At 46.1% G+C, this 27,462-nt stretch overlaps 1 protein-coding gene across 1 annotated transcript in view; it reads right to left on the bottom strand.

Annotated features, from left to right (window-relative positions):
- Positions 1-398: 398 nt before the first annotated feature.
- LOC147678518 (extracellular calcium-sensing receptor-like) overlaps positions 399-27,462 on the bottom strand; it is a 46,801-nt gene continuing 19,737 nt past the window's right edge. The window contains exon 3 of the mRNA XM_086945664.1: positions 399-1,247. Within this exon, the coding sequence (XP_086801790.1) occupies positions 399-1,247 (849 nt within the window). The remainder of the gene's footprint in view (positions 1,248-27,462) is intronic.

The raw sequence follows: 27,462 nt of genomic DNA, 5'->3' as shown, positions 1-27,462 counted from the left end.
CCAGAACCAAGTCAGCCTCCAGCAAGTATAGAATATGTGCCATCTTTGCCATGAAGTGGAGTGGTGCTTGTTTGTTTATTGAGAAGGTCACAGTGAGATGAAAACAAACATTTCATTTGAATGGGTGGTGCAATTCTGCTGGAGTGTGGAGCTAAACCACCAATGAGGGAAACCTTTGCTTTGCTCCATTCTCTGTATAAGATTTTGCAATAAGGGATTTTCTAAAAGGTAATCTGAGGAGTATCTCTCTTCACATTTAATTCAGTAAATGCATTCAATTCTTAGTGCTATCCCTTTTGTGTCCTTTTCACACTTTTTTCCATATCAGCCTACCACAGCAGGAAGCCCCATTCTTCCTAAGGCACAGCAACATATTTGTAAGGAAATGAAAAGAAAATCTAATAAAGTTTTCCCACCTGCCATGGTTGGAATGCCAAAATATCTGCACAGGTGCCATGATAGAAAGGGCCTTGCCCAGTCCTGCAGGAATGCAAATCATGCAGGGCCAATGCTAGAGCATATACAGCACTGTAGATATTGTATGTGACTCTTGGAACAAAGAGGTCACCGTAGAAGCTTTTACTTATGTCCATTTGTTCATTCTCCAAACAATACTTTGTACTGTAATTCCATGGGATTTGGGGAAGTCCTTCATCCTGCCACTTACAGTTAAAGTTGTTTTCCCAGAATTCTTTCATGAAAATATCTTCTGGCGACATGGAAGGATGAATACTTGTAAAATGCTCCTGGAACCCAGGTATATCACCACTGTGAATTGCAAACCCAATGCTCCCACTCAAGATACCTGAGTACCTTTCAACTGATAGCAGAGGAGATGTTGACCAGGCTTCACTGGCAATCCAGGTCTTCCCAGTCATATTTTGCCTCACAAGCTCATTCATGAGAGGAATCAAGAGGTTATCACTGGAGAATAAAATGATGGCATTGGCTGATGTCCTGCTGATGACTTTAACAATGAGCTGTGCATTCTTCTCAGAATAAATGTTCATAATGTACTCTGTGAAAGCAACGCAGGCTCCGGTCTTGACAAGTTCTTGCTGCAATATTTGAACACCCTGTTGGCCATAGTCATTGTCTGTAGCCACAATACCCACCCATGTCCATCCAAAGTGTATCACCAGCTGTGCCAACCCTTGGGCCTGGTAGTCATCACTTGGGATGGTCCGGAAGAAGGAAGGAAAGTGTTGCCGGTCACTCAGGAATGGACTTGTTGAAAAATAGCTGATCTGTAAAAAAAATAATTCATGTTAATTCTTTCGTGCTCTTGCATATTCCTCAAGAAGCAGCAACTGTGCATGCAGAAATGTTACAGCACAAGTAAGACCATGTTCTATTGTGAAGGTAAAGGATTGACTCAAAAAGTTAGTTCTTTACAATGGCTCTTCCATGAAGGTGAGCACCATATTATCACTTTCATTGTAAATGCCAGCAATGTTGAAAGTGTATCTCACATCCTTAACAGGCAATTGCAGAAGAATCACGGCTTTCCACATTTTGTTCGCACACAAAAATATGTTAAGGACTAGAACGAGTTAGTGTGAGTTTCCCTAAACACAAGGCACAGGATGAAGCAGGTAGAAGTGGTTCAAGCTTTGGACACACAGGTCAAACCATAGGCAGAAGTGCATGTTTCCGTCCAAAACATTGGATTTTACCCATGTAGGCACCACTTCTGCCTATGGTGGAAAAGAATAACTACAGTTTTCTGTGACCATCAGGCACATAACAGATTGATATCCGGGTATAGTCAGAGCAGTCTTTCATTCCTTTCATATGGAACACATGAATAACATTGAGCATGGTAATTTTGAAACCCCCTGCTAATTATGCTAAACAATGGAATAAATCAAATATCAAACACTATTTGTTTTTTGAAATGTCAATTAACAAACATCATAGGAATTGAAACATATGGTGTAGACTTCAAAATAAGAATATCCATGCAATTGCACATCACTATAGAAATGAAAGAGAAGACAGCTTCACAGTTTGAAATTTCAAAGAAATTGGTGAAGGAAATACATAAAAATGGATAATGTAATTTGAAGACATTAGGCTTAATTTTACCAACTTAACATTAAGTGCTGTTAAGCTTTGCCTTCTAGTGTTGAAAGATTTCTCAAAGACACTTGAAATTTTACAACTGAAGCAAATTAGATTGTGGCAACATTATTGTGTGCAACTGATAAAATATTCTGTGGTCTGAGTCTTGCTTTTTGTGAGAATACCCTCTTCCCTAAAAGCACCTTTTGAGGCCAGAGGACTCATTCAGAAAATAATAAAAAAGGGTGGTAGTAAACTTATGCAAAGTGTAAATGTCAAACATATGCAGTGCTTAGTACCCCCAAATTCACAAAGCGTTAGAGAAGAGTCCTTTTAAGAGAAGAACCTGCCACCCTTTTCTGAGTGGGATATTTATGCTGCAACAGGAAGACACCATGTCTGAGTCCTGACGTTCCTTGAAACGTGAGATGCAGCTGATGGACCCGCAGCGGTATGGTAACAAAATATTGCAATCAAAATATCTTCTAACAGAAATATAGCGGCCAATAGTAAAAGATACACCTACATGCTGAGATCTCCACACACGTAGATGTACATATATGACCGAGTGGAGATCCCTGCAGGGATGCTGTACTTCAATTCTGTGCTGAAATATCCACTTAAGTTTAGACTGACCAGTCTTCGCCCCCTCAAATGAAGCTGTGAAGTCTCCTATGACCAACTTTGCAACCAAAAAGTTACTACAAGAATCTTTACACCTGTTTGGGGAGTGCAATGCTAACCGGGCCCAAAATTCACAAAACTCACATACATTAAGCATTTAAAAAGTCAAAATGCAACACTGTAACCTAACTTCTCTTCCCCTAAGACTACCTCTCTAACAGGATGCAAAACATCGGTTATAGAATCCGATGCAGGGTATCCCACTTAAAAGGAAGGGTAATTTCACTATGGCGACAGAAGCTGTAGTTACATTGATTTTTTATCACTACAGGGAACTACACTGTCTGCCTACGAACAACCTTATTTGAAGTACACATGTTGTAATGCATTTCAGGTGTTGATGGGTGTGAGAATGCTCTGTCTGTTAAATCCCTTCCACCTTGCAGTATAGCTGTGTTGAATGTGTGTGAGGTTGAAGTGCAATATATGTATTACATTACTTCTAACATATTTATATTTCATTATTTATTTTGGCAAATTCAAATTTTAAATGTAATACTTTTATTAGATTTACGTTTGTTGCATTATATCCTCTCTGTCTTGCAGTATCAGGTGTGTTGAATGTGTTTGAAGCATGGTTATAAGATGTGTATTATTTTACTTCTACATTATAAAAATAATAATCAACAAATACAATTAAAATACATGTATTTAAAGACATGTTACATTTAAAATATTTAAAAAAGAAAAATGTATATATATATATTTTTTAAATAACTGCTAAAATAAGAAAAAACCTTAAGAAATATCTACTAGGGCTGGAGCCTTAAAATCTACTGAAAAATAGTTAACTTTAAACTTTTAAATTCATTATTTTGTACTTTTGCCTAGGTGGTGGAAGTGTTACTGGAGTTGGTTTGAGATATTAGAGATGGAGGCCAAAATCTCTATCTGTAGATTTGTGACTACCATTTGTGACAATGGGTGGTTGTACAACTGCAGTATTACTTTCTGTACTATAAATACTTCTATAAACAGTCCCCAAAGTGTATTAAATATCAGTTTTAAAAATATCAATCCAACAGAGTTAGTAGTCGAAAATAAGAGTCAGAGGTGCAAAATACATTTGAAGGCACTACATGTTATTCTCACAGTGGTAATCGGTTCAAACAACTAGAGTTTTTAACATTGTTGAAAATAATCTTCATGATGAATGGAAATCCAATACACAGGAGCCCGTAGTCCCTGTATAAAATACCTTTGTAAATTTCCTTATTAGAGTCAAGACGTGGCATTTCTAGTCACCTAGAATAAGGAAATGATGCAGCTGCACAGATGTAACAAGCTATGACAGGTGACTTCTGGTGTCTCAGTGCATGCAGACAGGAGCTAAGGTGAAAGGTAGTTTGAGGAGCATAATTACAGCTGCAGTTTAAACGCCAGTTTCCTCCAGACACCCAAGGTCAATTTGGTGGGCAAGCCACTACTCTGCAGATGCACTACTACTGTGCAGATGACCACAGGCTCCACTTCCTCCACATACTCAAGCCTCCATTCCTAGCCAAGGGCCTACTACGTACAGATTGGTATAATAATATTATGTTACTCTGCATTAAATTATAACCTAGAAATTCACTGAAAAAAAACAAACGTTAAAGGGATGGTATATTTAGGTTAGTTATGGTAATAATGTGTTCCTTTACATTAAAACAAAACCCTAGAACCTCACTGGAAGAACAAAAGGTTAATGTAATATGTAATATTAGGGTTAGTAATAGTATCTTATTTCACACTGAAAAAATATAGAAATTCACAGGAAAAAAACAAAGGATAAAGGTGAGGTAATAGTTTGGTTAAAAATGTCAGTTATAAATGCAATTTTAATCTAGGAAAAAAATGAAATTCACCAGCTCTAGATTATTGAACTAACTACAAATTGTGTCCCCACCATGCACTGCTTATGACCTCACATATGTTCAATTACATCATTGATAACATCACTAATGGCATCTCAAACGACACCACTGATGACATCCTAAATGACATAATTGATGACATCACTGATTACATCACTAATAGTGTCATCCAACATATGAATGTTCAAGTTACTGGAAACCAGTGCAGTCTTTGAAATATGAAAAGAAGTACTTACCAGTGCAGAATTGTGTAAAGCATAAATAACATAAACATATGTGCTTACAAAAAATAATTAGACCATAGTCCACTCCACCTAGACCCTGTAGGTGGCCAAGCCCCTTCTCTGCACATCTTTTGCAATGTGCACACATTTTCACAGGTAATCCACTACCGCCAGACACCCAAGCCCATAGGGTATCCGAGCTTCTACTACACAAAGCGTTCATCCTTTCCAAAACTCTATTTGGAGAGGACACTACCTTCAGACACCCAAGCCCCATTATGTGGTTAAACCCCTAAAATGTATAGCCATTACTCTGGTTGGGGCTCTTCACAAAGGGCCCATTCCCTCTTGAACCTAAGAACCATTAGGTGGCTAAGCACCTATTACACATTGCCTCCGTCATGTGTACAGAAGGCCAAGCCCCATCAGGTCCCCAATCCTCTACAATGCACAGCCATTGCCATATGCACAACTTTTCACAGAGAACCCACCACCTACACACTCTGTTAGGTGGTTAAGGCTCTACTATGCACAGCCTTTGTCCTGTGGACAACTCTTGGAGAGAGCCCACACCCTCCACTCATGCAAGCCCCCGCAGGAGGTCAATAATTGTGCAAAAACTTACACTCATTAACAGTACAGAAGCTATAGACATTTTCCTTTAGATTTAGCTCACTAAATTCCTTTTAATGTCAGATGCATATTGCAAACAGTCATGGTCATTGGATTATGCCATCTGGGATGTCATCAAACATGATCTGGGGTGGCGAAGTGAGCTAAATTACTATGATGGATTCAACCCAGATCTGTGACTGGGGGTGAGTGTATGAAAAGTTTCAGCGCTCCGTATATCAACTCCTTGTGTTTGCTTTGTTCGCCTTAAATTGGCAGGGTATGCCCAGATGTAGGTTCCTTGCTCACTTTGCCACTGGATTTAAGCTAGCCTGGCTGATGAGGGGTGTTACCACGAAACCGGTCCCAGGATGCTTGCTTCAGGTCCAGGAAAGACCTAGCTTGGCAGTCTGGTCTGGACTGTTCCCATGAGGCACAGGGTTAGGACTACTTTGCATTTAGCTGGGTCTGCTCTGGGGTGGTGACGAGAGCTAAATATTGATGATGGATTCAACCCAGATCTGTGGCTGGGGATGAGTGTCTGAACAGTTTCAGTGCTCAGTCCATCATCTCATTCTGTTTGCTATGTCATCAAACATGTCATTATAAATGTGATCAGTGATGCCATGATAGATATGTAGATGTATCTATTTACGTACCCCCCATTGCATTTCATATATATAGTTATTCAAATGCATGTTTTTTCCATTATAAATGCACACTAGTCAGTATTGTAAAAAATTGTTGTTTCATAGCAGTGTAATAATTCAGCTTGCTTGAATATATTTTTTTCCAATATAATCTGATATTTTGATTTGTCAGTTACTTCTCCTGAACAGTAAACAGGGTTTCACTGGATCAAATCTAGGTGAAAGGGCATTAGACTCCTCTATTTATTGCTTGTTTCAATAATCTGAGCTTCTTCTTGCGTCAGAATCAATACATAAAATTGCTGATGAAGGTCAAATGATGGCTCTAGTCATGCTTTACCTGAGCGCCGCATTTGATAAAGTCTCTCTTGGGTTGCTACTTGATAGACGACATCATGCAGGGATAGGAGTCAGGGTTCTCGGTTGGCTGGCAAGTTTTAATTGCACTTTTTAAACTACTCTTTAACCCTATTTGTCATCCACTCAACATCTGAAATAGGGGATGCCTCAGGGCTCAGCTTTGGCCCGACCCTCTTCAACCTGTATATGTGACCGCTGACAGACCTGTTGGACAAACATGGGGTGTAGAAGGTGTCATATGCAGATGACACACAGCTGATCCTCACCTTGGCCCAGGACAACTTAAAGCGGCAGAGTATTTTGAGCTCTGCCCAGCGGACATGGCAAACTGGATGCAACGCAGTTCCCTCAAGCTAAATGCCAGTAAAACAGATATATTAGTGGTAGTAAAACAACCTTCCATCTGGTCATCGAGTTGATGGCCTAGTAGTCAGGGTTTTCACCTTCTCCGAGTAACAAAGTTAAAAACCTTGGAGTCTGGATTGACTCCACACCTTTCTTTTCTGACCAGATCTCCGCTCTTACAGGTACCTGTTTCGGAATTCTAAAAATGCTGAAAATAATTCTAACGGTACAAAAGGGGGTGGTGATGGACGGAGCATCTGAATCAATCAAACACTCACACCCAGTCAAAAGATCTGGGTTTAATCCATCACCGTTCTTTAGCCCACTCTGCCACCCCAGTTCAGACATGGCTATATGCAAATCAGTCTGACCCTGTGCCTCATGGGAACAGTCCAGCCCGAACAGCCAAGCCATGTCTTCCCTGGACCGGAAACAAGCTTCTGAAGACCAGTTTCTGGCATTCAAGCCGTCTTCAGCCCGGCTTGCTTGAATCCAGTGGCAAAGTGAGCAAGGGACTCACGTCTGAGCATACCCTGCCACACTTATGGCGGCCAAAAGCGGTACAAAAGGGGGTGGTGATGGACGGAGCATCTGAATCAATCAAACACTCACACCCAGTCAAAAGATCTAGGTTTAATCCATCACCGTTTTTTAGCCCCCTCTGCCACCCCAGTTCAGACATGGCTATATGCAAATCAGTCTGACCCTGTGCCTCATGGGAACAGTCCAGCCTGAACTGCCAAGCCATGTCTTCCCTGGACCGGAAACAAGCTTCCAAGGACCGGTTTCTGGCATTCCAGCCGTCTTCAGCCCGGCTTGCTTGAATCCAGTGGCAAAGTGAGCAAGGGACTCACGTCTGAGCATACCCTGCCACACTTATGGCGGCCAAAAGCGGTACAAAGGGGGGTGGTGAATGACGGAGCATCTGAATCAATCAAACACTCACACCCAGTCAAAAGATCTGGGTTTAATCCATCACCGATCTTTAGCCCACTCTGCCACCCCAGTTCAGACATGGCTATATGCAAATCAGTCTGACCCTGTGCCTCATGGGAACAGTCCAGCCCGAACTGCCAAGCCATGTCTTCCCTGGACCGAAAACAAGCTTCCGAGGACCGGTTTCTGGCATTCCAGCCGTCTTCAGCCTGGCTTGCTTGAATCCAGTGGCAAAGTGAGCAAGGGACTCACGTCTGAGCATACCCTGCCACACTTATGGCGGCCAAAAGCGGTACAAAAGGGGGTGGTGATGGACGGAGCATCTGAATCAATCAAACACTCACACCCAGTCAAAAGACTGGGTTTAATCCATCACCGTTCTTTAGCCCTCTCTGCCACCCCAGTTCAGACATGGCTATATGCAAATCAGTCTTACCCTGTGTCTCATGGGAACAGTCCAGCCCGAACTGCCAAGCCATGTCTTCCCTGGACCGGAAACAAGCTTCCGAGGACCGGTTTCTGGCATTCCAGCCGTCTTCAGCCCGGCTTGCTTGAATCCAGTGGCAAAGTGAGCAAGGGACTCACGTCTGAGCATACCCTGCCACACTTATGGTGGCCAAAAGCGGTACAAAAGGGATTAAACCCAGATCTTTTGACTGGGTGTGAGTGTTTGATTGATTCAGATGCTCCGTCCATCACCACCCCCTTTTGTACTGCTTTTGGCCGCCATAAGTGTGGCAGGGTATGCTCAGACGTGAGTCCCTTGCTCACTTTGCCACTGGATTCAAGCAAGCCGGGCTGAAGATGGCTGGAATGCCAGAAACCGGTCCTCGGAAGCTTGTTTCCAGTCCAGGGAAGACATGGCTTGGCAGTTCGGGCTGGACTGTTCCCATGAGGCACAGGGTCGAACTGATTTACATATAGCCATGTCTGAACTGGGGTCGCAGAGTGGGCTAAAGAACGGTGATGGATTAAACCCAGATCTTTTGACTGGGTGTGAGTGTTTGATTGATTCAGATGCTCCGTCCATCACCACCCCCTTTTGTACCGAAAATAATTCTAAGGCTCTTCCCGAACGCAGCTAAAAAAAAGCGGTCCAGGCTCTGGTGACTTTTAAATTAGATTATTGCAATTTTCTCAATCTAGGGTCATCGAAGAGGAGCATATATATGCTCCAACGGGTGCAAAAAGCAGCAGCTTGGATGCTGTTAAGTATGCCTAGCTTTTCACCAACAGGTAGTGCCCTGGAAACCCTCCACTGGCTCCCTATTGAGGAGAGGGTCTCCTTTACAGCCTTGTGCTATCTCCATAGAAAATTGCAGGGCCAGGGCCCAAAATATATCCGCCCTATGATACGCACCTACCACCCCACAGGTTGTCTGAGATCAGCTGGAAATGGATTGGTTTGCATTCCAAAATTCAACAGAAAACGCTTTGGGAGCATCTCCTTTATGCACCTGGCAGCCAAGCGGTGGAATTCTCTACCTTTGCACCTAAGACTGGAGTCATCAGAATCAGCCTTTAGGAAACAGCATAAAACTTGGCTGTTAATGAAAAATCTTCTCCCTGGTTTTACACCATCCACTTTTTCTACAAGTATGAGTTTAGCCTCAAATGGAATTTAACACAAGGACACTCCGTAATGCAGTAACCATTGCACACTACAAGCCACAATATTAATAATAACAATAATAATAATCCTGGTCCTGATAAAATTGATTAAATTGGTTGCACCAGAGGACATTGCTCCTCCTCATATCATGGTATTCTTGGCTCCAGTACCTCTTCCCATGATCACAGGTCCGTTGAAACAATCAAAACTATTCCCACATAATGGAATGCAGTGCAGGTGAGACCTATTTTAAATAATTTCTAGGCAGATCCTCTCAAACTCTCTAATTATAGACCAATATCACTGCTTCCTTTCTTTAGAAAGATTCTGTCGACAAAACAGCTGATGTCTTTCTTGGAATACCACTCTTTGCTAGAATCTTCCTTGTCTGGCTTTCGGGCGTCTCTTAGTCCAGAAACAGCATTAGTGGAGGTTCTTAATACCATTAGGCTCTCTCTGGACGCTAGCCACCAGCTATGTTGGTTCTGTTGGACCTATATGCAGCCTTCAACACCATCTCACATTCAATGTTAGTCCAAAGACTGATGGAGATTGGTGTTTGTGGAAACGCCCTGGGTTGGCTAAAAAAATTCAAAAAGATCTTACCCATAAAGTCAAGTTGGACCCCTTTACTTCTTAAATCATGGCCCTGGACAGGGGGTCCCCTAGGCTCATCTTTGAGCCCTACCCTGTTTAATATCTATGTTGCACCCTCTAGCTCAAGTGATAAGATCTTGGGGTCGAAGTTACATCATATGCAGATGAAACATAAGCTATTACAACCATGGGGGAAAATCTTGAATCTACCAAGATCAGTTTCAGGGAAGGTATGGGAAAAAATAGCTCTCTGGATGTTGTTCAATTGCCTCCAGCTTGATGTATGAAAAACTGAAATTGTGTTTTTAGGAAAGGCTTCCTCTTTCTGGTCTAATGCTTCATGGCCTCTGGAACTGGTCCCAGCCCCTACCAAATCTGGGCATACTGATAGGAGACGCCCTCTCCTTGAAAGATCAGGACAAATCCATCTTTGGGTCCTGTTTCAGAATTATGCAGCTTCTCAGGAGAGCTTTCCAATGACTGTCTCTGTAATCCAGAAAATCCATACCTCAGGCACTTATTATAAATCAACAGGATTATGAAAATGCCCTTTTGGTTGCTGAAAACTAAGCATTATTTGCTAATAAAAAAATACACACCGGATTTACAATCTGCCACCTCGCTCTCCATCTGAACTCACTCTTAGACCCTTACATCTCTGCACTGGCTTCCGATATAAAAAAAAAAGTGCTTCCTTTTCAAACCCCTCTGTCTTGTTCAAAATCACTTTTTGAAATGGGCCCCTCCATTTGCGGAACAAGTTACAGTACTATACTCCAACACAGGGCAATCATTACTTCGCCCCACGGCATTCTTACTGAAAGATGCGGTGGCAAATCCTTTTCATATCTGCCACCCTTTCATTGGAACAAATTAGCCTTGTTCCTATGATCCTGTCCAGACTTGGCACAAATAAAGAAACTCCTCAGAACCTGGCTGTTTTAACTCCTTTCTGAGATTACAGTCTTGTTCTTGAGTGCTTCGGCATAACAATAACATCTTACAAAGAATGAATACATTAAGGCCCAGATGTAGGTAAAATAGATGTACCGATTTTTAATTACCGAATTCTACCGATTCGGTAATTAAAAATCGGTAAATCTAAGGGGTGGATATGTAGGAACATCCAGATGTTCCTTTTACCGAATCGGTAAATATCTGTATTTACCGATTCGGTAAATACCGACCGGTAATGCCTCATTCATTCCCATGGGCTTCGAAGCCCATAGGAATGAATGGGGCATTACCGGTCGGTATTTACCGAATCGGTAAATACCGATTTTGACAAGGGTGCGGGGGGTGTCACTTTGACACCCTCTAGCACCCCCAAAAAATATTTGGGGCCATGTGGCAGGCATACCTGCCCTAAGGGCAGGTCTGCCTGTCATATGGCACAGGTGTGCATGCACACATGTGCATGCACACCGGATTCGGTATTTTACCATGAAGTTGGACTTCATGGTAAAATACCGATTCGGTATTTTACAGATTCAGTAAATTTACGGATCGGTAAATTTACCGAATCTGTAAAATATGTGGCCCTACATACCATTTTGTGAATCTCGGTCGGTAACGGCCGAAAATACCGATTTTCGGCCGTTACCGACCGAGCTACATCCGGCCCTAAGTGAGCTGCATTAGAATGTTAATAAGGAAGAGAGTAATCTTTGCTACCAGGAGAATACAAGCTTAGGCTTCTGCGAGTGAAAGCTCTAAACACCCTTCTCTTTCTGGAAGGTGCGCTAAGCGGTGATATACCTAATATTTAAAATCAGGTTTTCCTACCTGTCAAAAGAGTGATTTGGGCAGGTCTGGGCAGCAGGGTTAAAGCTACTTATGTCAGTCGACATAGGGTACACCTGGTGCCATATTTTTCTTGTTGTGCTAGTGGATGGTACAGTAAGTGCTCCAGTCCCAATTGACATTTAAACGCTCAATGTCATAGGTGTATTCTCTGCATCATATACTAAGGCCTTATAATAAAGTTGAATAAACCATTCAGGGATTAGACACTCTCTACGTGTTTTAAGGGTCAACACACAGACATTGGTTACTTGGCAGCAGTACCCCAGGGTGCACAGTCTAAACACCATCAATAAACCTCAGCAGAACATGGGGTGACCATGTTAAACAGGGGTTAGATTTTAGATTTTGATCTAATCATAAAAGAATATTCCTAGTCTGAATTATCGAGTATATCTACTCATGATTACTCAAAGGTCAGCCCCACATTGGTTGCCAATGATACAAAATCCAGGCCAAGATTCAGATTCTGTAGACCCTCTGGCAGTGCAGATTTAGTCAACACAGCATCATAAGTCAGGGAACCCAATGGACTTTAACCCATGTAACCCACTGAGCATTACCTGAGAAAGTGGAGTATTAGGCAACAACCAGTCTTGAGATATCAAAGAGTATTTGTTATTAGTGGACTCTAAATCTCTTTTAATCATAAATAGAAATACTCAATAATTCTCATTATGTATATAATACTTTTATGATTTTATTCAAATCGAACACCTGCACTAGTGCACCCAGTATGTCTATTGGTTGTTATGAAGATTAACAAGATAGTGTTAACAATATTGGCTAACAAACAGAAAAGCAAACAATATCGCAACACTTTCTCTCCCTCAGTTGCTTAATGTAATGCTCAGTGGGTTGCGTGGTTTTTAGAAACAAGACAGAGAAGGATATCACAGTACATTGGACATTTTAACAATTGCAACACAGTAAGTGGGTATGCCTGACGCGCTGTGGTAGGCCTTGCAACTGGTAATCATGGGGTACAAGACCATGTGTGGAATTTAAAGGAGGAATACCCACCCAATACTGGCTAAACACATGCAGTCAGGGCAAGAGCCCTAAAGTGGGTCCATGACTGTCCACACGCTAAGCCTGCATGCATTAGCATAGTTGAGGATGGATCTTCCCAGCACCAGGTTTGTGCACAAAAATGACTTTTATACAACAGTTGAAACCAAACAGTGAAAGAAAAACAGAAATAAACTATTGCAGCTGAGTAATAACACTGGTACCTAATGTTCCCTTTTCCCCCCTCCCCCTCATCCCCGGGCAGCTACCCCCCGCTCGCGCTCATTCTCTAGTCACAGCTAAACTCCACACCTGGAGCCCATGTGTCTCTAGTAGTCATTGGCAGTATCCAATTGAATGATTGAACTGGATATCATCCCACGGCACACCCCAACCCTAAAGGGCGCCACTCAATCTTCCACAACTCCTGCGCCCCCAGTCCCCCCTTCCTGCTGCAAGATGCCAAGCATGCATTCCCAGCGCTCCGCCATTGGTTCCTTCTGGAGTCCCACCGTTTCCTCCCTACTTATGGCCGTCCATCCCGCCCTGGCCCACGCCTTAAGGGAGGAGGTCCAAGCCAATACACTTGCTGGGTCGCTAGCCTTCCAGCGCCTCGCAAGAGAGCGCGTAGCCACCACCATCCCCAGGTCTAAGAAGCGGGATGACGCCTTGTCCTTAGGTGGTCTCTTAAATCGATGCAATATGTATTCCGGCCATTCAAGGGGTATAGTACGTCCAGTGCATCTGCGGAGCAGCTCGCCAATTGCACTCCAGTAGGAGCCCAAACTGGGACAGCTCCATAAGAGGTGGAGGAGCCCCGCATCTAGTTCCCCACACCTGGGGCAGGACGCAACCGCACGATGGAAATATCTATTTATAAGCACAGGTGTGAGGTAGGCCCTGTGAACAACATAAATTTGTATTTGGCGGAAGCACAGGTTTCTGGGGACGCGCACTGGGCTTTTTAGTATTCTTTCCCATTCCTTGTCAGACAATTGCCTGCCCATGTCCTGCTCCCATTTATCAGTGAGTGGGGTCAAGCTAGTCCCAGTGTGTATCTTTAACGACCCCGCAAACCAACGTACCAGGTGCCAGCCCCTCCCCATGACGTGCAGATATTGCATGGTTAAAAGTTGGGCAGGCTCCGACGTCATGTCTCCTCACTTGGCTGTCATTTTTGCCACTCCACTATAGATCGGTGCAGCAGGAACCCCCCAGGGGGAAGCCCGTCTTCCGAAACCAGAGTCTCATACGGCACCAATGTACCATCTCGGAAGAGGTCCCCCAGCGTCCGTATGTCCGCCTCTTTCCACTGATCCAGCATGGGCCGCGTAAGGTCTCCGTCGCCTCCCAGAAAAACCTCCAGAGGCACCGCAGGCGCGTATGTAAGTACCCTTCGGGTAAGAAAGAGGGCTCTGTGGAAGCAATTATATGCTACGGCCAGCAGTAGTGGGGCGGGTCTCACAGGTGCCACCAATTGGTGGAAAAGCCTAGTAATACGCTCCAGCAAATACGGTGGCTCCATTGTGGCGGTGTCTTCTCTACCTCTGTCTGCCAGCCAGCGGGCGATCCATTGAAGCTGTGCCGCTAAGTAATAATGTTCAAAACAGGGAGCGGCCAGCCCGCCACTATCCGTTGGCAGGAACAACTTTGCGAGCACCAACCGGTGTTGGGGCGTGCCCCAAATGAAGTCCCGTAGCGTCGCGTTGAGCGACGAAAAGAAGGAGGGTGACACGTAGAGAGGCAGGTTGACAAAGTAATACAGGAGTCTGGGAAGCGTAATCATTTTGGCAAGGGCCACCCTACCTGTTGTAATCGGCGGAAGGGACGTCCAAAATTGTATCTGGGATCTAAGCGCTGCCACCGCTTTACCAAGGTTGCCTTCGAATAGGTTAGCTGGCTGCCTATAGACCTATATTCCTAGATACCTGTCGCTTTCCATTGGACTCTCGTGTCACCAAGACAGTTTCCCGGGGTCTTCTATCTCCGCATTGAAGGCATAAAGACATGACTTGCTTGTGTTTACCTTAAGCCCCGAGACAACCGCAAACTGCTCCAGCACTTGGGGCAGCCTCTCCGGTACGTGTGCCACATCTTTTACGAACACAAGCAGGTCGTCCGCATAAAGCGAGACCTGGTAAGTTGCATCCCCCAGGGGAATCCCTGCTCCCAGTGTCTGCCGCAGTACCGCCGCCAACGGCTCCACCGCTAGCGCGAACAGCAAAGGGGACAGGGGGCTTCCCTGATGGGTGCCCCGGCCCACCGCCACCGACTCGGAAATATATGGGCCCAGCCGCACCTGAATCACAGCGTTCATATAGAGGAGCTTAACTGCCTGCAGGAAACCCTCGCCTAGGTCGTAGCACGAGAGCACCTCAGCCAGGTACCTCCACTCCAGGCAGTCTTTTCCAAATAAATTATCAGGCCTTGGGCCATTCCCTTGTTGCCTCCGTCGCCACCCTAAAGAACCTCCTGAGGTTCAGGGATGTAGTTCTCGCCGGCACAAACCCGTTCTGATCGGGGTGCACTAGGTGAGGGACCACTGCCGCGAGCCGCTCTGCGAGGATTTTCGCGAATATTTTATAGTCCGCATTGAGCATTGCCAGCGGCCTGTACGAGCCTAAAGCAGTGTGGTCCCGGTCCGGTTTAAGTAAGGAGACTAGAAACGCTTCCCGAATGGACGGGGGGAACGAGCCTTCGTCTATGGCAGTGTTAAACAGCTGAAGGAGTAGGGGCGTCAAAATGTCCCTGTTCGCCTTGTAATATTCTGCGGGCAGGCCATCCGGCCCAGGGGTTTTGCCAGCCGCCATGTCCCCAATTGCATCTCGCACTTCCTCCAGGGTAAGTGGAGCGTTAAGCGTGCCCCTGTGATCCTCAGATGCCACAGGTAAGGCAAGAGCATCCAGGAACGCGTCCAGCGCGTGTAGGGGCCAGTGCCTCGAGCCTGGTATAGTTGCTTATAATGGTCGGTCAGAGCACAGTGAATTTCTCTCTGAGTGTATACCATCTCCCCCTCCGTGGTTCGCAGCGCTCCTATAGGGGCTCTACGCACTTCGCTCTGCACCAACCAGGCCAACAACCGTCCAGCTCTGTCCGCCTTGGTGTGTGTCCTGGCCGTGTGTGCCGCATAGTTATGGCAGTGCAACTGCTTCATAAGCATCGCGTGTTTAGTGCATAGATCGCTGAGCGCGCACAAGTGCTCACCTGTCCCCTCACCCTCCCTTTCGTATCGGAGGAGCTCTAACTCCAGTTTCGTCAGGGAAGCCGATAACTTTTTTCATATGTTCCATGTGGCCCCCATGCAATGCCTGCGGATAGCTGCTTTATGTGCTTCCACTCCACTAGTGCGCTGCTCGCCGTCCCCTCATTGTCCTCGAAGTAAGTTAAAATGGCTGTGTCCAGTGAGGATCAGAACTCAGCGTCTTCAAGGGCAGCAGGCTGCAGCCGCCACGTGGGTACAGGCGGACGGTCTGCCTCCCATCTGATCCTGAACCATAGGGGATTGTGATCTGAGTGAGTTCTTCCTAGGTATTCTGTCTTGGCTAGGAGCCGGATCAATGACTGGGTGCCTATTATTCTATCCAGGCGGACATGCAGGTCATGGACTGAGGAGTAGAAGGAGTAGACTCTATCTGTGGGGTGCTGCGCGCACCAGAGGTCACATACCCCCCAGTGTACAAGACAATTCCTAAACGCCTGCGCCGTAGACGTCACTGTTGCAGCTCGAAGGGGAGGGAAGGACCTGTCTAAGTGTGTGTCCAGTACCATGTTGAAGTTCCCCCCAACCAGCCAGGGGAGTCCAGTGTATGGGTGAAGGATGTGGTTCAGACTCTCTAAGTAGGAAGGCTGCTCTGTATTCGGGGCATAGAGGGAGACTAGCAGGATTTCCTGGCCATTCAGTCGCCCCCGCGCCAGCGTATAGCTGCCCGCAGGATCCAACAGCACGTCTGTACAGTTGAACGGGACACCCGCCCTTATCAGACTGCCGCGCGCGTGTCAGAGAAGGTTGTACCAAATATCTGTCCCCTCCAACGCCTGCGCAGCTTGTCTATCTCAACAAGGGTCATATGCGTCTCCTGGAGAAGGGCTCTCCCCACCCCATGTCGTTGTAAGTAGGAAAATACTGAATAACGACAAGAGGGGGTGTGAATACCGCGGATGTTCCAGGTCACTATGTTAGTGTGTGTCATGTGGCAAGTCTGTTCGCACATGCACAGGGTCAAGGGAGCGCCTCATGGGGGGTCTAGGATCGCCAGTGGGGAAAAGAAGGCCAGTGTGCTGCATTGGAAACATGTGAACGGTCACAAACGATATAAAAAGAAGGGCGAGTCCCCAGTGGGGCATACGTTCAAACTTTAACAAGATCCACCTCACCATAGTGGGTTGAACTCAGCGTGTCTGCTGGTTGGGTGCGTGTGCGGCCAACAATCCCATTACTCTACACCCCTAACACATATCGCCTGGGATCGCGAGAGGTGCCTCTGAATGTCTGATGCCTGTATCCGCGCCTGGTTGGTGTGTGATGCCTGCAAGGGAGCCCGCTAGGCGATTAAACTCTCGGCACTTGTTAGACTCAGCCCAGGAATTACACCCTCCGCCCCACAGCCCAACAGGTTTCCGCAGCCATGCAAGTATACATGAAGGAAAGCAAGCATGTCTCAACAGTATCTCTTCAGTGCGCACAGCAGCGATATGAGACAAAAACATCTCTAGCAAATGTCAAGCTAATAGTGAGGCCCCTATTACGTTCGCCACAAATCACATCACATAAGGGGGTCGGCTGTCTGTGGTTTTACCGCTGGCATGGCCATGTCGTCAGTGAGTACAGTTGATGGGGATGACAGGCTGCTCATGTCTGGCTTAATGCGTGTCTGCGAGGTCCGTCGGCCCACGCCTTGCACTACTCCCAGATTCACAACTGCTTTGAGTGCTTCCTGCGGCTCGAGCCGCTTTTCTTCCAGGCTAGGTGCTGCTGGGCCAATGCTCTGGCCTCAGCGGGCGCCTCTTTTCCTGCATCTTCTTGATTTTTGCACCTGCCATTCACCATCCATCTCCGTGCTCTCAGGTCGTGCACCCTTCCATTGCCCTGTTTCCTCCAACCATTCCCACTCATCCGACGGCGCGTTGAAGAAGCGGGCCCCATCCTTGGTGATCACTCTAAGTCGAGAGGGGAACATCAAGGAATACGGCAGTCCCAGTTCCCGCAGCTGCTTCTTCACCGCCAGGTACGTGCTCCTCCATCTCTGCACTGTTGCCGTTTAGTCAGGAAAAAACATCACACAGCTGTTTCCCACCGTCAGATTGTCCAGCTTCCTCGTTTCGTGCAGCACCACATCCCGGTCACGATAATTGAGTAGTTTGAAGAGAAACGGGCGAGGTCGGGCGAAAGGTCGAGGCTTCTGCACTGGCACACTATGCGCTCTTTCTAAAGCAAAGTGCGGGGACAACACCTCCGAGGGCAGGAGGTCTCTCAGCCAGGACTCAGTGTACCACTCCGGGTCTTTCCCTTCTTCGTCTTCCGGAAACCCGACCTCTCGAACATTTTTGTGCCGGGAGCGCCCTTACGCGTTTTCCATACGATCCTCCAGCACATGTACCCTAACAATGATGTCTTGGAGCGCCGAGGTATTCTGATGCACCACCAGCTGCAACTCCTGGAACGACTGGCGCTGCTCGGCGACTGATTCCACCAATTTGCGATGGTCGGCGTGAAGTAATGTAAAATCTGACTTTACCATGTCGATTCAGGTCTCAAGGGATGTCTTCGTCTGCTCCAGTGTGGTGCCAATGTGGTCTACCGCCACCAGTACGGAGTCCATCTTGGCTGCAAGGGCTGCCGCCGGACCCAGATTGTCGCCCTGTGATCCATGCGACTGGCCCGGTCCATCTGCGACCTGCTGCTTCTGCAGGGTTTTGTCCCTGAGCCTGCCCATCGCAAGCTGTTGCGCAGAAGGCATCCACACCTGCTGACAGCCTCCCGTCCTCCAGCGCCAGGCCCCCACCACTGTCCCAATGGAGAGGGAACCCCACCAGTCCAGTGCCAACAGTCGCCGCCAGGGGAGTCGCCGATCCAAACCAAGCATCAACACAGGCTAGGCCCCAGCGCCCAACAGTCTGCGCTCACCCTGCAGGTGCCTCCGGCAGTGGATCAACCGGCACCTCACTTTCCGGCGGGGATGCGACCTCTCCGATCCTCCAGAGGCCCTGCACCAGCAGTCCCGCGCCAATGGGTTACCGCTACGCCCCTTCAGCTGCTCCCGGCAGCATAGGTCACAGTGGCACAGCAGCGGGATCCAGCGTGCTTCATGCAGACCTGAGTTCCCGGCACCCTCCCCGGGCACGGCGCCAATCATGTATCAATGGCAGCCGTCCCAGGATCAACACCAGGCGAGATGACATCAGCATGACACCAGCAGCAGCGAAAATGGCGCCAACGCCAACAACAAAATGATGCCCAGGTCTCGCCGTGCCAAGCTACGGGCGTACAGCAGTCTCAGCGGTCACAGCTTGGGGGTATTAAGTGTGGCCACCCAGTCGACCTCGGTCATCACCTAATACTGCAGTTCGTGCCAGCGCCACTATCCGGGCGAGGGGTAGTTCCCATCTTGGCGGGGCACCAGTATCTGCCAAGTCGCAGCACCCACCAGTCGGTGTCAGCCCTGTAGGTGCCTCCAGCAGTGGCCCGACACACACCGTGGCCCGCAGAGATGGCGCGCTTGCGTAGTCCCAGGAGTCTCCTTCACAGATGCCGCCGCGCACAAGTTATTACATCTGCGGCGCCTCAATGTTCCCAGCGGCGGAGGCCCCAGCAGCACAACCAGTATAGGCGACACACTCCATGGGACCCCGGACACCTGACGCCCTCTCCACATGGGGCGCTGAATATGCTCCTGATGCGTGTCGCTCTATGCACACCGGTGGCTAAAATGGCTCCCACATCACCTCCAAAATGGGGCCCGGATCTCAGGTTGTTGGCCTGAGGGCGCGAAACTCAGTCTGATGGGGGCTGCCCAGGTGACACGATTGAAAAAGCTTTATTCGATTTTAAATACATAAAATCATAAAAGCAACAGATACATTACACAGCAACAAAGTTAAAAAACATTCATATGTTAACATATAGTTAAGCTTTTCCTTTTCTTTAAAATACTCTTTAAAAAACCTAGCATGACAGCCACACAGGTTGCATCATTTAGAGATAATAAAAACAATAGGCTGGCCGACATTGCCTCCAAGTACCAAACTTTTTTAAAAGTGGTTTGATCCACCTAGACCTTTCCAACATATAAAATTTACAAAAACAGATAACATACAGAGTAGATTGAGTAGACAAATTGTCACACGGGCATTTACAGAGATTTCTACCCCAATCATTTACTTTAGGGAATGAGGTTAGACGAAAAAAGACATCGAACCTGAGACGTGTTAAAAGATATCGGTCATAGCCCTCCAGGCACCAAATCAGATATGGCTGAATAGTATAAGTAGCTTGGGTGAGTTGATGCTGAATAACAAGTTTTTTGTTCATTTCCACACCTAGTCTCAGGGATTCAACATGGTACCAACATAACTGCTTCAGGTCTTTTCTAGTGATGTTGGACAGTGAGTCTGGCTGGTGGTAGTACTCCGGTTTTCCTAAACCCCTTGTAAATTTCAATATGTACTTCAGCCATGGAATCTTACTGGCTTTGTCCAAACCCATACAATCCGCAATAATGTCTCTGTTTAACAACAGATCAGGGGTATTCCAGATTCGATGCCAAAGCAAAAGAGGTTGCATGCTAATCAAATCGTTCACGTATCTGATGCCCAACTCTGCATGACAGTTAAAAACAGGGGAACTTGCCGGGGTAGCCAGTATAAATCTTAAGAAAGCATTCTCTACCTTTTGTATAGTATTACAATTGCCAATTCCCCAAATACCCGCTCCATAAATAGCTGTGCTAATACATTTGGCGTTATAAATTTTCAACAAAATTTCTGGGGGTCTTTTTCCCATCTTTTTTGAGAATGACATAAGTGCAGCAGTAGCTCTCTTGAACATCATCGTCCTGTTTCTAATAGCTGGCCCCCAGGACCCAGTTTCTTCAAGTACTATGCCCAGATAAGAGAAAGATTTAGTGGGAGCAATTTTTTCCTTCCCAACAAATAAACGGCACTCTTTATTCCTGGGTCTTCCACACGTCATTACAAAAGTTTTGGATACATTAAGTTTAAGGCCCCTGCTATCCATAAACTTCAGGTATGCGTTCAGGGCCACTTGTAAACCAATTTGAGTCTGTGACATAATGACGGCATCGTCTGCGTACAAGAGGGAGACAATAGGTTGGTTCTTAACTTGCGGGGAGTCACGTACTTCAGCCACTAGTTCCTTTTCTAGGTCGTTAGTATAGAAGTTAAAAAGAAATGGGGCGAGTACGCACCCTTGCCTCACACCCCGCATAACATGGAAGGGCTTGGTGCATTCGCCCTTGGTGCCAAACCTCACTTTGGCCCTAGCGCTAGCATATAATTGTCTTATGAAGGAAATTAGTACTTCGTCCACCTTCATGTCTCTCAAAATCTGCCACAGACGGTCATGAATGACACAATCAAACGCAGCGCTTAAATCTAAAAACACTGCGTAGAGTTTGCCAACCTTTGCATGTGTGTATTTTCCCAGGAGTAATGTAAAATTTAACACCTGTTCTATTGTGCCCCATCCTTCCCTAAAGCCGTATTGCACAGGTGATAGGATATTAGTCTCTTCCGCCCATTGTTGCAAACGGTTCAAAACTACCCTCCCTGTAATTTTCATAAAAGAATCCAGGAGGGATATGGGGCGATAACAGGAGGGATTCTCCCAATCCCCTTTCTTAAATATGGGGATAATTATTGATTCTGCCCAAGTATCTATAAAGCCCAGTTCACAGCTAGCATCAAGTACACGCTTAAGAAGCGGAGACCATAGGTCGGTCTGATGTTTAAAAAGATCTATGGGGATGCCATCAGCGCCCGGGGCCTTACTACCCTTACTCTGATCAATGGCGTTTTGGATTTCGATTAGTGTCACCTCTAGGGCAATTGGCAGAAAACCAGCCTCCCCAGGTCCCTTTATCTTACTCCCACTGTCTACCAATTTATGGACACTACCCGGGTTGTAGACTTCGGCAAAGAAATCTATCCATGCATCTTCTGCTATTGCCACTTCCAGACTGGCCTTATCTCCCAGGTTAAAAAATGGGGCCTTAACAGCTGCCCAAAAAGCAGAACCATCCCTGCTTAAGGAGGCCTCATGGAGGTTTACCCAGGCTTCATTCTTAATATTTCGTTTACGTAATTTTCGCGCCAGATTATAACTACGCCTGCACTGAGTAATTTCCCCCTGACTTCTTGGGTTTTTACTCAACACCCTCTTTAATTGGGTGTGGGTTTGGGTACATGTCGAGTCAAACCACCCGTTATTAAGAGGTTTCCGTTCTCGAGTGGGACGGAAAAGAATCATGTTAATTATCCTAGTGATCTCTAGAAAAGAGTCCTTGACCTCCAGGTTTAAGACCTCGTCCTGTAAGCATCTATTAATAGGTATTAATGCTTGCTTTATTATATTCCCATTGGTAATCTCGGGATTAGTCTGGGACCATCTAAGAGCGTACCCATTTTGTCTGCTTAAGGTACAATTACTAGTCCAGACCAGTCTTTCAATCAAATTGCAATCCTTGTATACAGGGAACTGAATACCAAAGCCAAGTGGGAGATGGTCACTAACCCCAATTATATGTGTTGAGAAATCAGTTATCCAACTTGAGTTGGAGTTAGAAATGGTGATAAAATCTATCAGAGTATTATGACCTCTCCCAACATAAGTGGGACTACACAGCATAATAACAAAACCCATATCAAATGAGGCCATCAAATCGTTAAAAGAATCTCCCCCGTTGTGATGGTCAAAATGAGGTTGATTCTCTGATTTATATGCTTCCTGATCACCGCATCCACTCGGATAGTGCTTACAAAGATGCTGATTAAAATCACCTCCCCATATAAAAATGGAATCGCTTGTTCTCTTATCCACCATCGAACTGATTTCCCTGTTTAGGGTATTTACCATATCAGTTACCATCCCCTTTTCCACATTAATATACAGGTGACACGAATCGTGGGCACCCAGCCGGCCAAAGACGCCAACCAGCCCGGGGGTCTGCACGGGGCAGGGTCACTTGAGCCTTCAGGGCCTACCAGGCTGGTGGCAAACACCGCAAGCCGCCGGAGATCCCCCTGCGGCCCCCAGCGGGCTCTCCTCACAGTCTATGCCGGCAGAGCTCCCGGGGGCAGTCTCATCCGACATTCTCTTCCAATGGCGGATGATCGGGCTGCAAGCACGGGCCTCCCCCCTCACCACCGGTCCAGAAACAACACGGCCCGCAAGGCGCTATGCTTCTTGGCAGGTGCGCAGCTCACGGCTCTCTCTCCGCGTCTCAGGTACTGGCAATCACTGCACCGGGGCCGTCAAGCACCTCGTCCGCCTCCCAGACCGCTAAAGATGGCACTAGCGGCCTGGTCACGGCACCTCCACGTGGCCTCCCCCGTTCCACCCCAGGTCCCGCTCCTCGCCACTTGGGGGAATTCTGCCGGCCGCCGCTCCAGCGGCACCAACGCGGGGAGGCTTCCTGCCGCCTAGCAGCCGCTGCACTTCAGGGGAGTTGCCGCAGGCCCGACACCAGTTCCAGGCCTCACGGAGTCACCAGGCCTCAATCCTCGCAGGCCTCAGGCGCCGCCTTGCACCCCGTCCACTCGATGCGCGGATCCTGCCGCTCCGGCTAGTTGCCCTGCCGTACTCTCCACCAGGCAGCGCCGATTCTACCACGGGGCTCATGGTCCCCTAGGGCCCGGAGCAGCGCCCGGCTTTCCAGAGCCGCGCTCCGCTGCTGTAATGGCCGCCAGTCACTCTGCGCGTACCTACACTGCAGGGCGCTCCGCCGCTGTCCGCTGCCCCAGGTCAGCACCAGCCAGCTCTGAAAGCTCCCCGCTGCGTCCCCACATCGGCACCTTGCAGCACAGACTCGGGGCGCACCTCTTGCAGGGTAAATGAAGGATAATTAGAGGTTTAGGAATGGAGCTCTACGCGGACACGTCCGCCATGTTGGCTGACTAGCCACGCCGCCCCCTGGGTTCTCTGTCTCATGGTGGTATATTGTCTACACCTTAAAATGGTTTAGAGATTCCAGAAAACCTATCAATAACTTTGTACAGGAAATCAGTATGTTAAGACAATTTGTGTAATATTTGGAGCAGTTTAGAATCACGCAAAAAAGGAATAAGGCAAATTCCAGGAGAGTCCTCCAGTGTAGTGGGTCCATTAACTAAAAGCTGCAACCAAACCCTTGGCTGCAAATCAAGGTTTGCTTATAGCTATATGATGTTTGTCGGCTGAGCGTAGTAATTGTGTTGAAATGTCCCACATAGGTATATTGTGAAGTAGTTTGGAGAGGATCCAATGATGGCTTAGAAAAGCAGTATCAGCAGCTAGTATTGAGCGCAAGTGATTAGTCGGCAGATTGATGGTGATACTGTGAAGTAGGGGCCGTATCTGATATGATTTAGGAGTGTTTGTGTAACAAACACTAGAGTTGTATCCAGTGGTGTAATAGAGTACTGGGGAAGCCGTTCAAGTAGAGAGTTACAGTAATTGGATGTTCCAAGGAGAAGTGAGGGTATCAGTGGCTTTGCTGTGAAAGTGAATGGTTGATTGTATTTTCTGTTTGTTCAATAACTAAAGTCAGGTGGGTGTGTACATTATGAACCTTTCCATGCTGGTTAAAGGGTTGAAAATGTATCCTTATTTTACTTTCAGAGGATGCTGGGATCACAATGTCTGGCGGAAGGCGGATAAGGTAAGTGAAGGAGATGGATGTATGACGGTACAACGCGTACCGTTTCAACGCGTGCCTTTACAATGCGTCTTTAACAACGCAAGTCTTTACAACGACTTGCGTTGTTGGGCGCGGATAGTAAATATTATAATTTACTATTCTAACACCAATCCCCTTGGATAGTATGGAAGGTGTTGGAATAGTAAATATACTATTCTTTATCCTTTACCGCCCTCCAGCGCAAGTCGTGGTTATGACTTGCGTTGTAAAGGATGCGTCGTAAAAGCACTGCGGGGTAACATCCGCGTTGAAAAGGATGCTCCCCGAAGGAGATAGGTAGTGAGTTTGCCATAAAATAGATTGTTTTTATTTTTTGTGAATTTAAAATTAGTGAACAAACTGTCATCTAGTGTGAAATTGCTGTAAGGCATTTTAGAATTCAAATCTTAATAAAGGGAAGTAAAATTAGAACATGAAAGCAGGATTTGGGTTCTTATGTATAAAGATGTTTGGAGACACCAAAAGATGATCTGATGTAGCCAAGAAATGACGTGTAAAGTGAGAATAGAAGTGACTATGCTTGGGGTACATGTACTTGCCCTGGTTTAGGAGGGAAGAGTGATGCCCTCCAAGAAGCTGAGAAACTAATAAATAATGATCAGAGAGATCAGATGAGAAACAGTTTAGAAGTAATTCGATGATTTACAAAGGTGTATATCAGAGTGAAGTGATCTACAGTAATGATTGATTCAGAGAGGTTGGGAGTACAAAAATGGAAGACAGGTAGTTGTGGTGCACAAACATTAGGAAGTTGGCCCATACATTGAGGGGTTTACAGCATCATGAATCCAGATGTGAAGTGATTAAGCAGATTTAAAGTAGAGAGGAAGAGGTAGCACAATTAAAAACAAACTTTAATATTTTTTTAACTAATGAATGAATACAAACAGGTCAGTGGTTAGATGGAGATTAAAGATATACAAATGAATGAAAAGGTAGACCAGAGATATTTCAGACGTGCCACTGTCACCAAATCTGGGCCTGAGCTTAGATATAGACTCAAATGCTTTTTTTAGACATTTTTGGGTACCTGCTGCAATACACTTAGGGGCATATTAGCAAGAACCTTGTTAAAATTATTGCTGTTTAAATGGTGATAATGGGCTTGCTAATATGCTTTATAGATTTCCAATAGAAGTCCTGCACATCTAACCTGGACTTCTATTGGAATTCTCTAATGCATATTAGCAAGCCCATTATCGCAGTTTTAGCTGAAGTTTCCTGTTGCTAAAATGGCGATAATTTTAACGAGGTTCTTGCTAATATGTCCCTAACTTCCTAGTAGCTCTTTCAGAAGATCAGTGACATCAGCAGCCATCGTGCAGGCTACCTATTCTCAGAGGCTGTGCTAGATACCACAAATGTCTCTCATGGTCTTAGTGCACTGAACTGCATATCTTACATTATAGCCAGAAAGACACAGTTACAATCTCAGTTACAAATGTGGTAGGTTGCACTTAATCAATGTTCAAAGTATCTTCAATGCTGGTGACAAATCATGAAAGTTACTGCCAGTTTTCGTGGATCTACTGATGATTATTGCTTATTGCAACAGTAAGCAATTCCAGCAGGCGAATATTTGATAATGGCGAGTTTTATAATCAATGCAACTGTATGAGGATTTGGAAGCCGCATGACTATACTCACAGCACTTGCTGGCACACCCATGTTTTATGGCAACTAAGCATGGGAGAAACCACTGAAATGTATGCACAGTCCGACTAACAGATGCATGCTTGAGTAATGATTTGATACACTAATGCACATTCTTACCCCATAGTGGAAAATCCTCTGCACGCTACATACCCGACACCCTTTTCAGATCCTCAACAGAGTTATATCAATACTAGTGCCATTATTGAGTCAATACTAAACTCAAAGTCCTGCTTCAGGTATCCTTATTACCCAGAGGTTATATGTAGAACTGTCAGATTGTCTTTGTGTTGATGGTAATATACTTTAAGTCAAGACCCAATTGCTAACCTCTTGTTTCCAGTGTGCAGGCGTGGTGTGAATACCCAAAGCTCCCTCCCAAATACACAAATAACCGTGTTGAGGAATAAACAGTTATCCATGCAATTGAGTAGGGGAAAGAGGAAGGAGAGAGAGAGAGGAGACTGATGTCACTGCTTTCCTGGTCATGTTACAAGAGTGTCACCTTTTCTCCTCTTGGGCGATAGAACAGATGAGCTGAGTCTGGCTCTAACCTAGTGAAGACAGAATCAGAAAAACATTCCCCAATGATAGTATCAACAAGCTAGTCTATAGAGAGTGACATAGGTGACAGATGTTCCTCAACAAGTAAGATCTTTCAAAGCATTTGGCACTTCATGTGCAACAACTATTATTCCTGGTGGTTACTCTCCTAATGCCACTACATCTGGGGCTAGATGTAGGTAATAGCAAATTACCGAATGGTAAATACCGAATTTTACCTATTCGGTATTTACTAATCGGTAATTGCTATGTAGGAAAAAAAATCGGTAAAAATACCGAATCGGTAAGATTCGGTAATTACCGATTCGGTAATTACCGAATCAGTATTTGCCATTGATTCCTATGGGCCTTGAAGCCCATAGGATTCAATAGCAAATACCGATTCGGTAATTACCGAATCGGTAAAAATACCGAATTTCCAAGGGGGACAGGGTGTCACTTTGACACCCTGTTGCACCCCTGTTTCTGGCTTGTGTGCCATGTGACACACATACCTGCCCTTAGGGCATGTATGTGTGCCACATGGCACAGGTGTACATGCACAGATGTGCATGTACACAGAAATTCGTAATTTACCAC

This window comes from Lissotriton vulgaris, chromosome 12 (assembly GCF_964263255.1).
Source record: "Lissotriton vulgaris chromosome 12, aLisVul1.2, whole genome shotgun sequence".
Taxonomy (NCBI): domain Eukaryota; kingdom Metazoa; phylum Chordata; class Amphibia; order Caudata; family Salamandridae; genus Lissotriton; species Lissotriton vulgaris.
The sequence above is the reverse complement of the archived record's forward strand: the minus strand, read 5'-3'. Positions and strand labels throughout refer to the sequence as shown.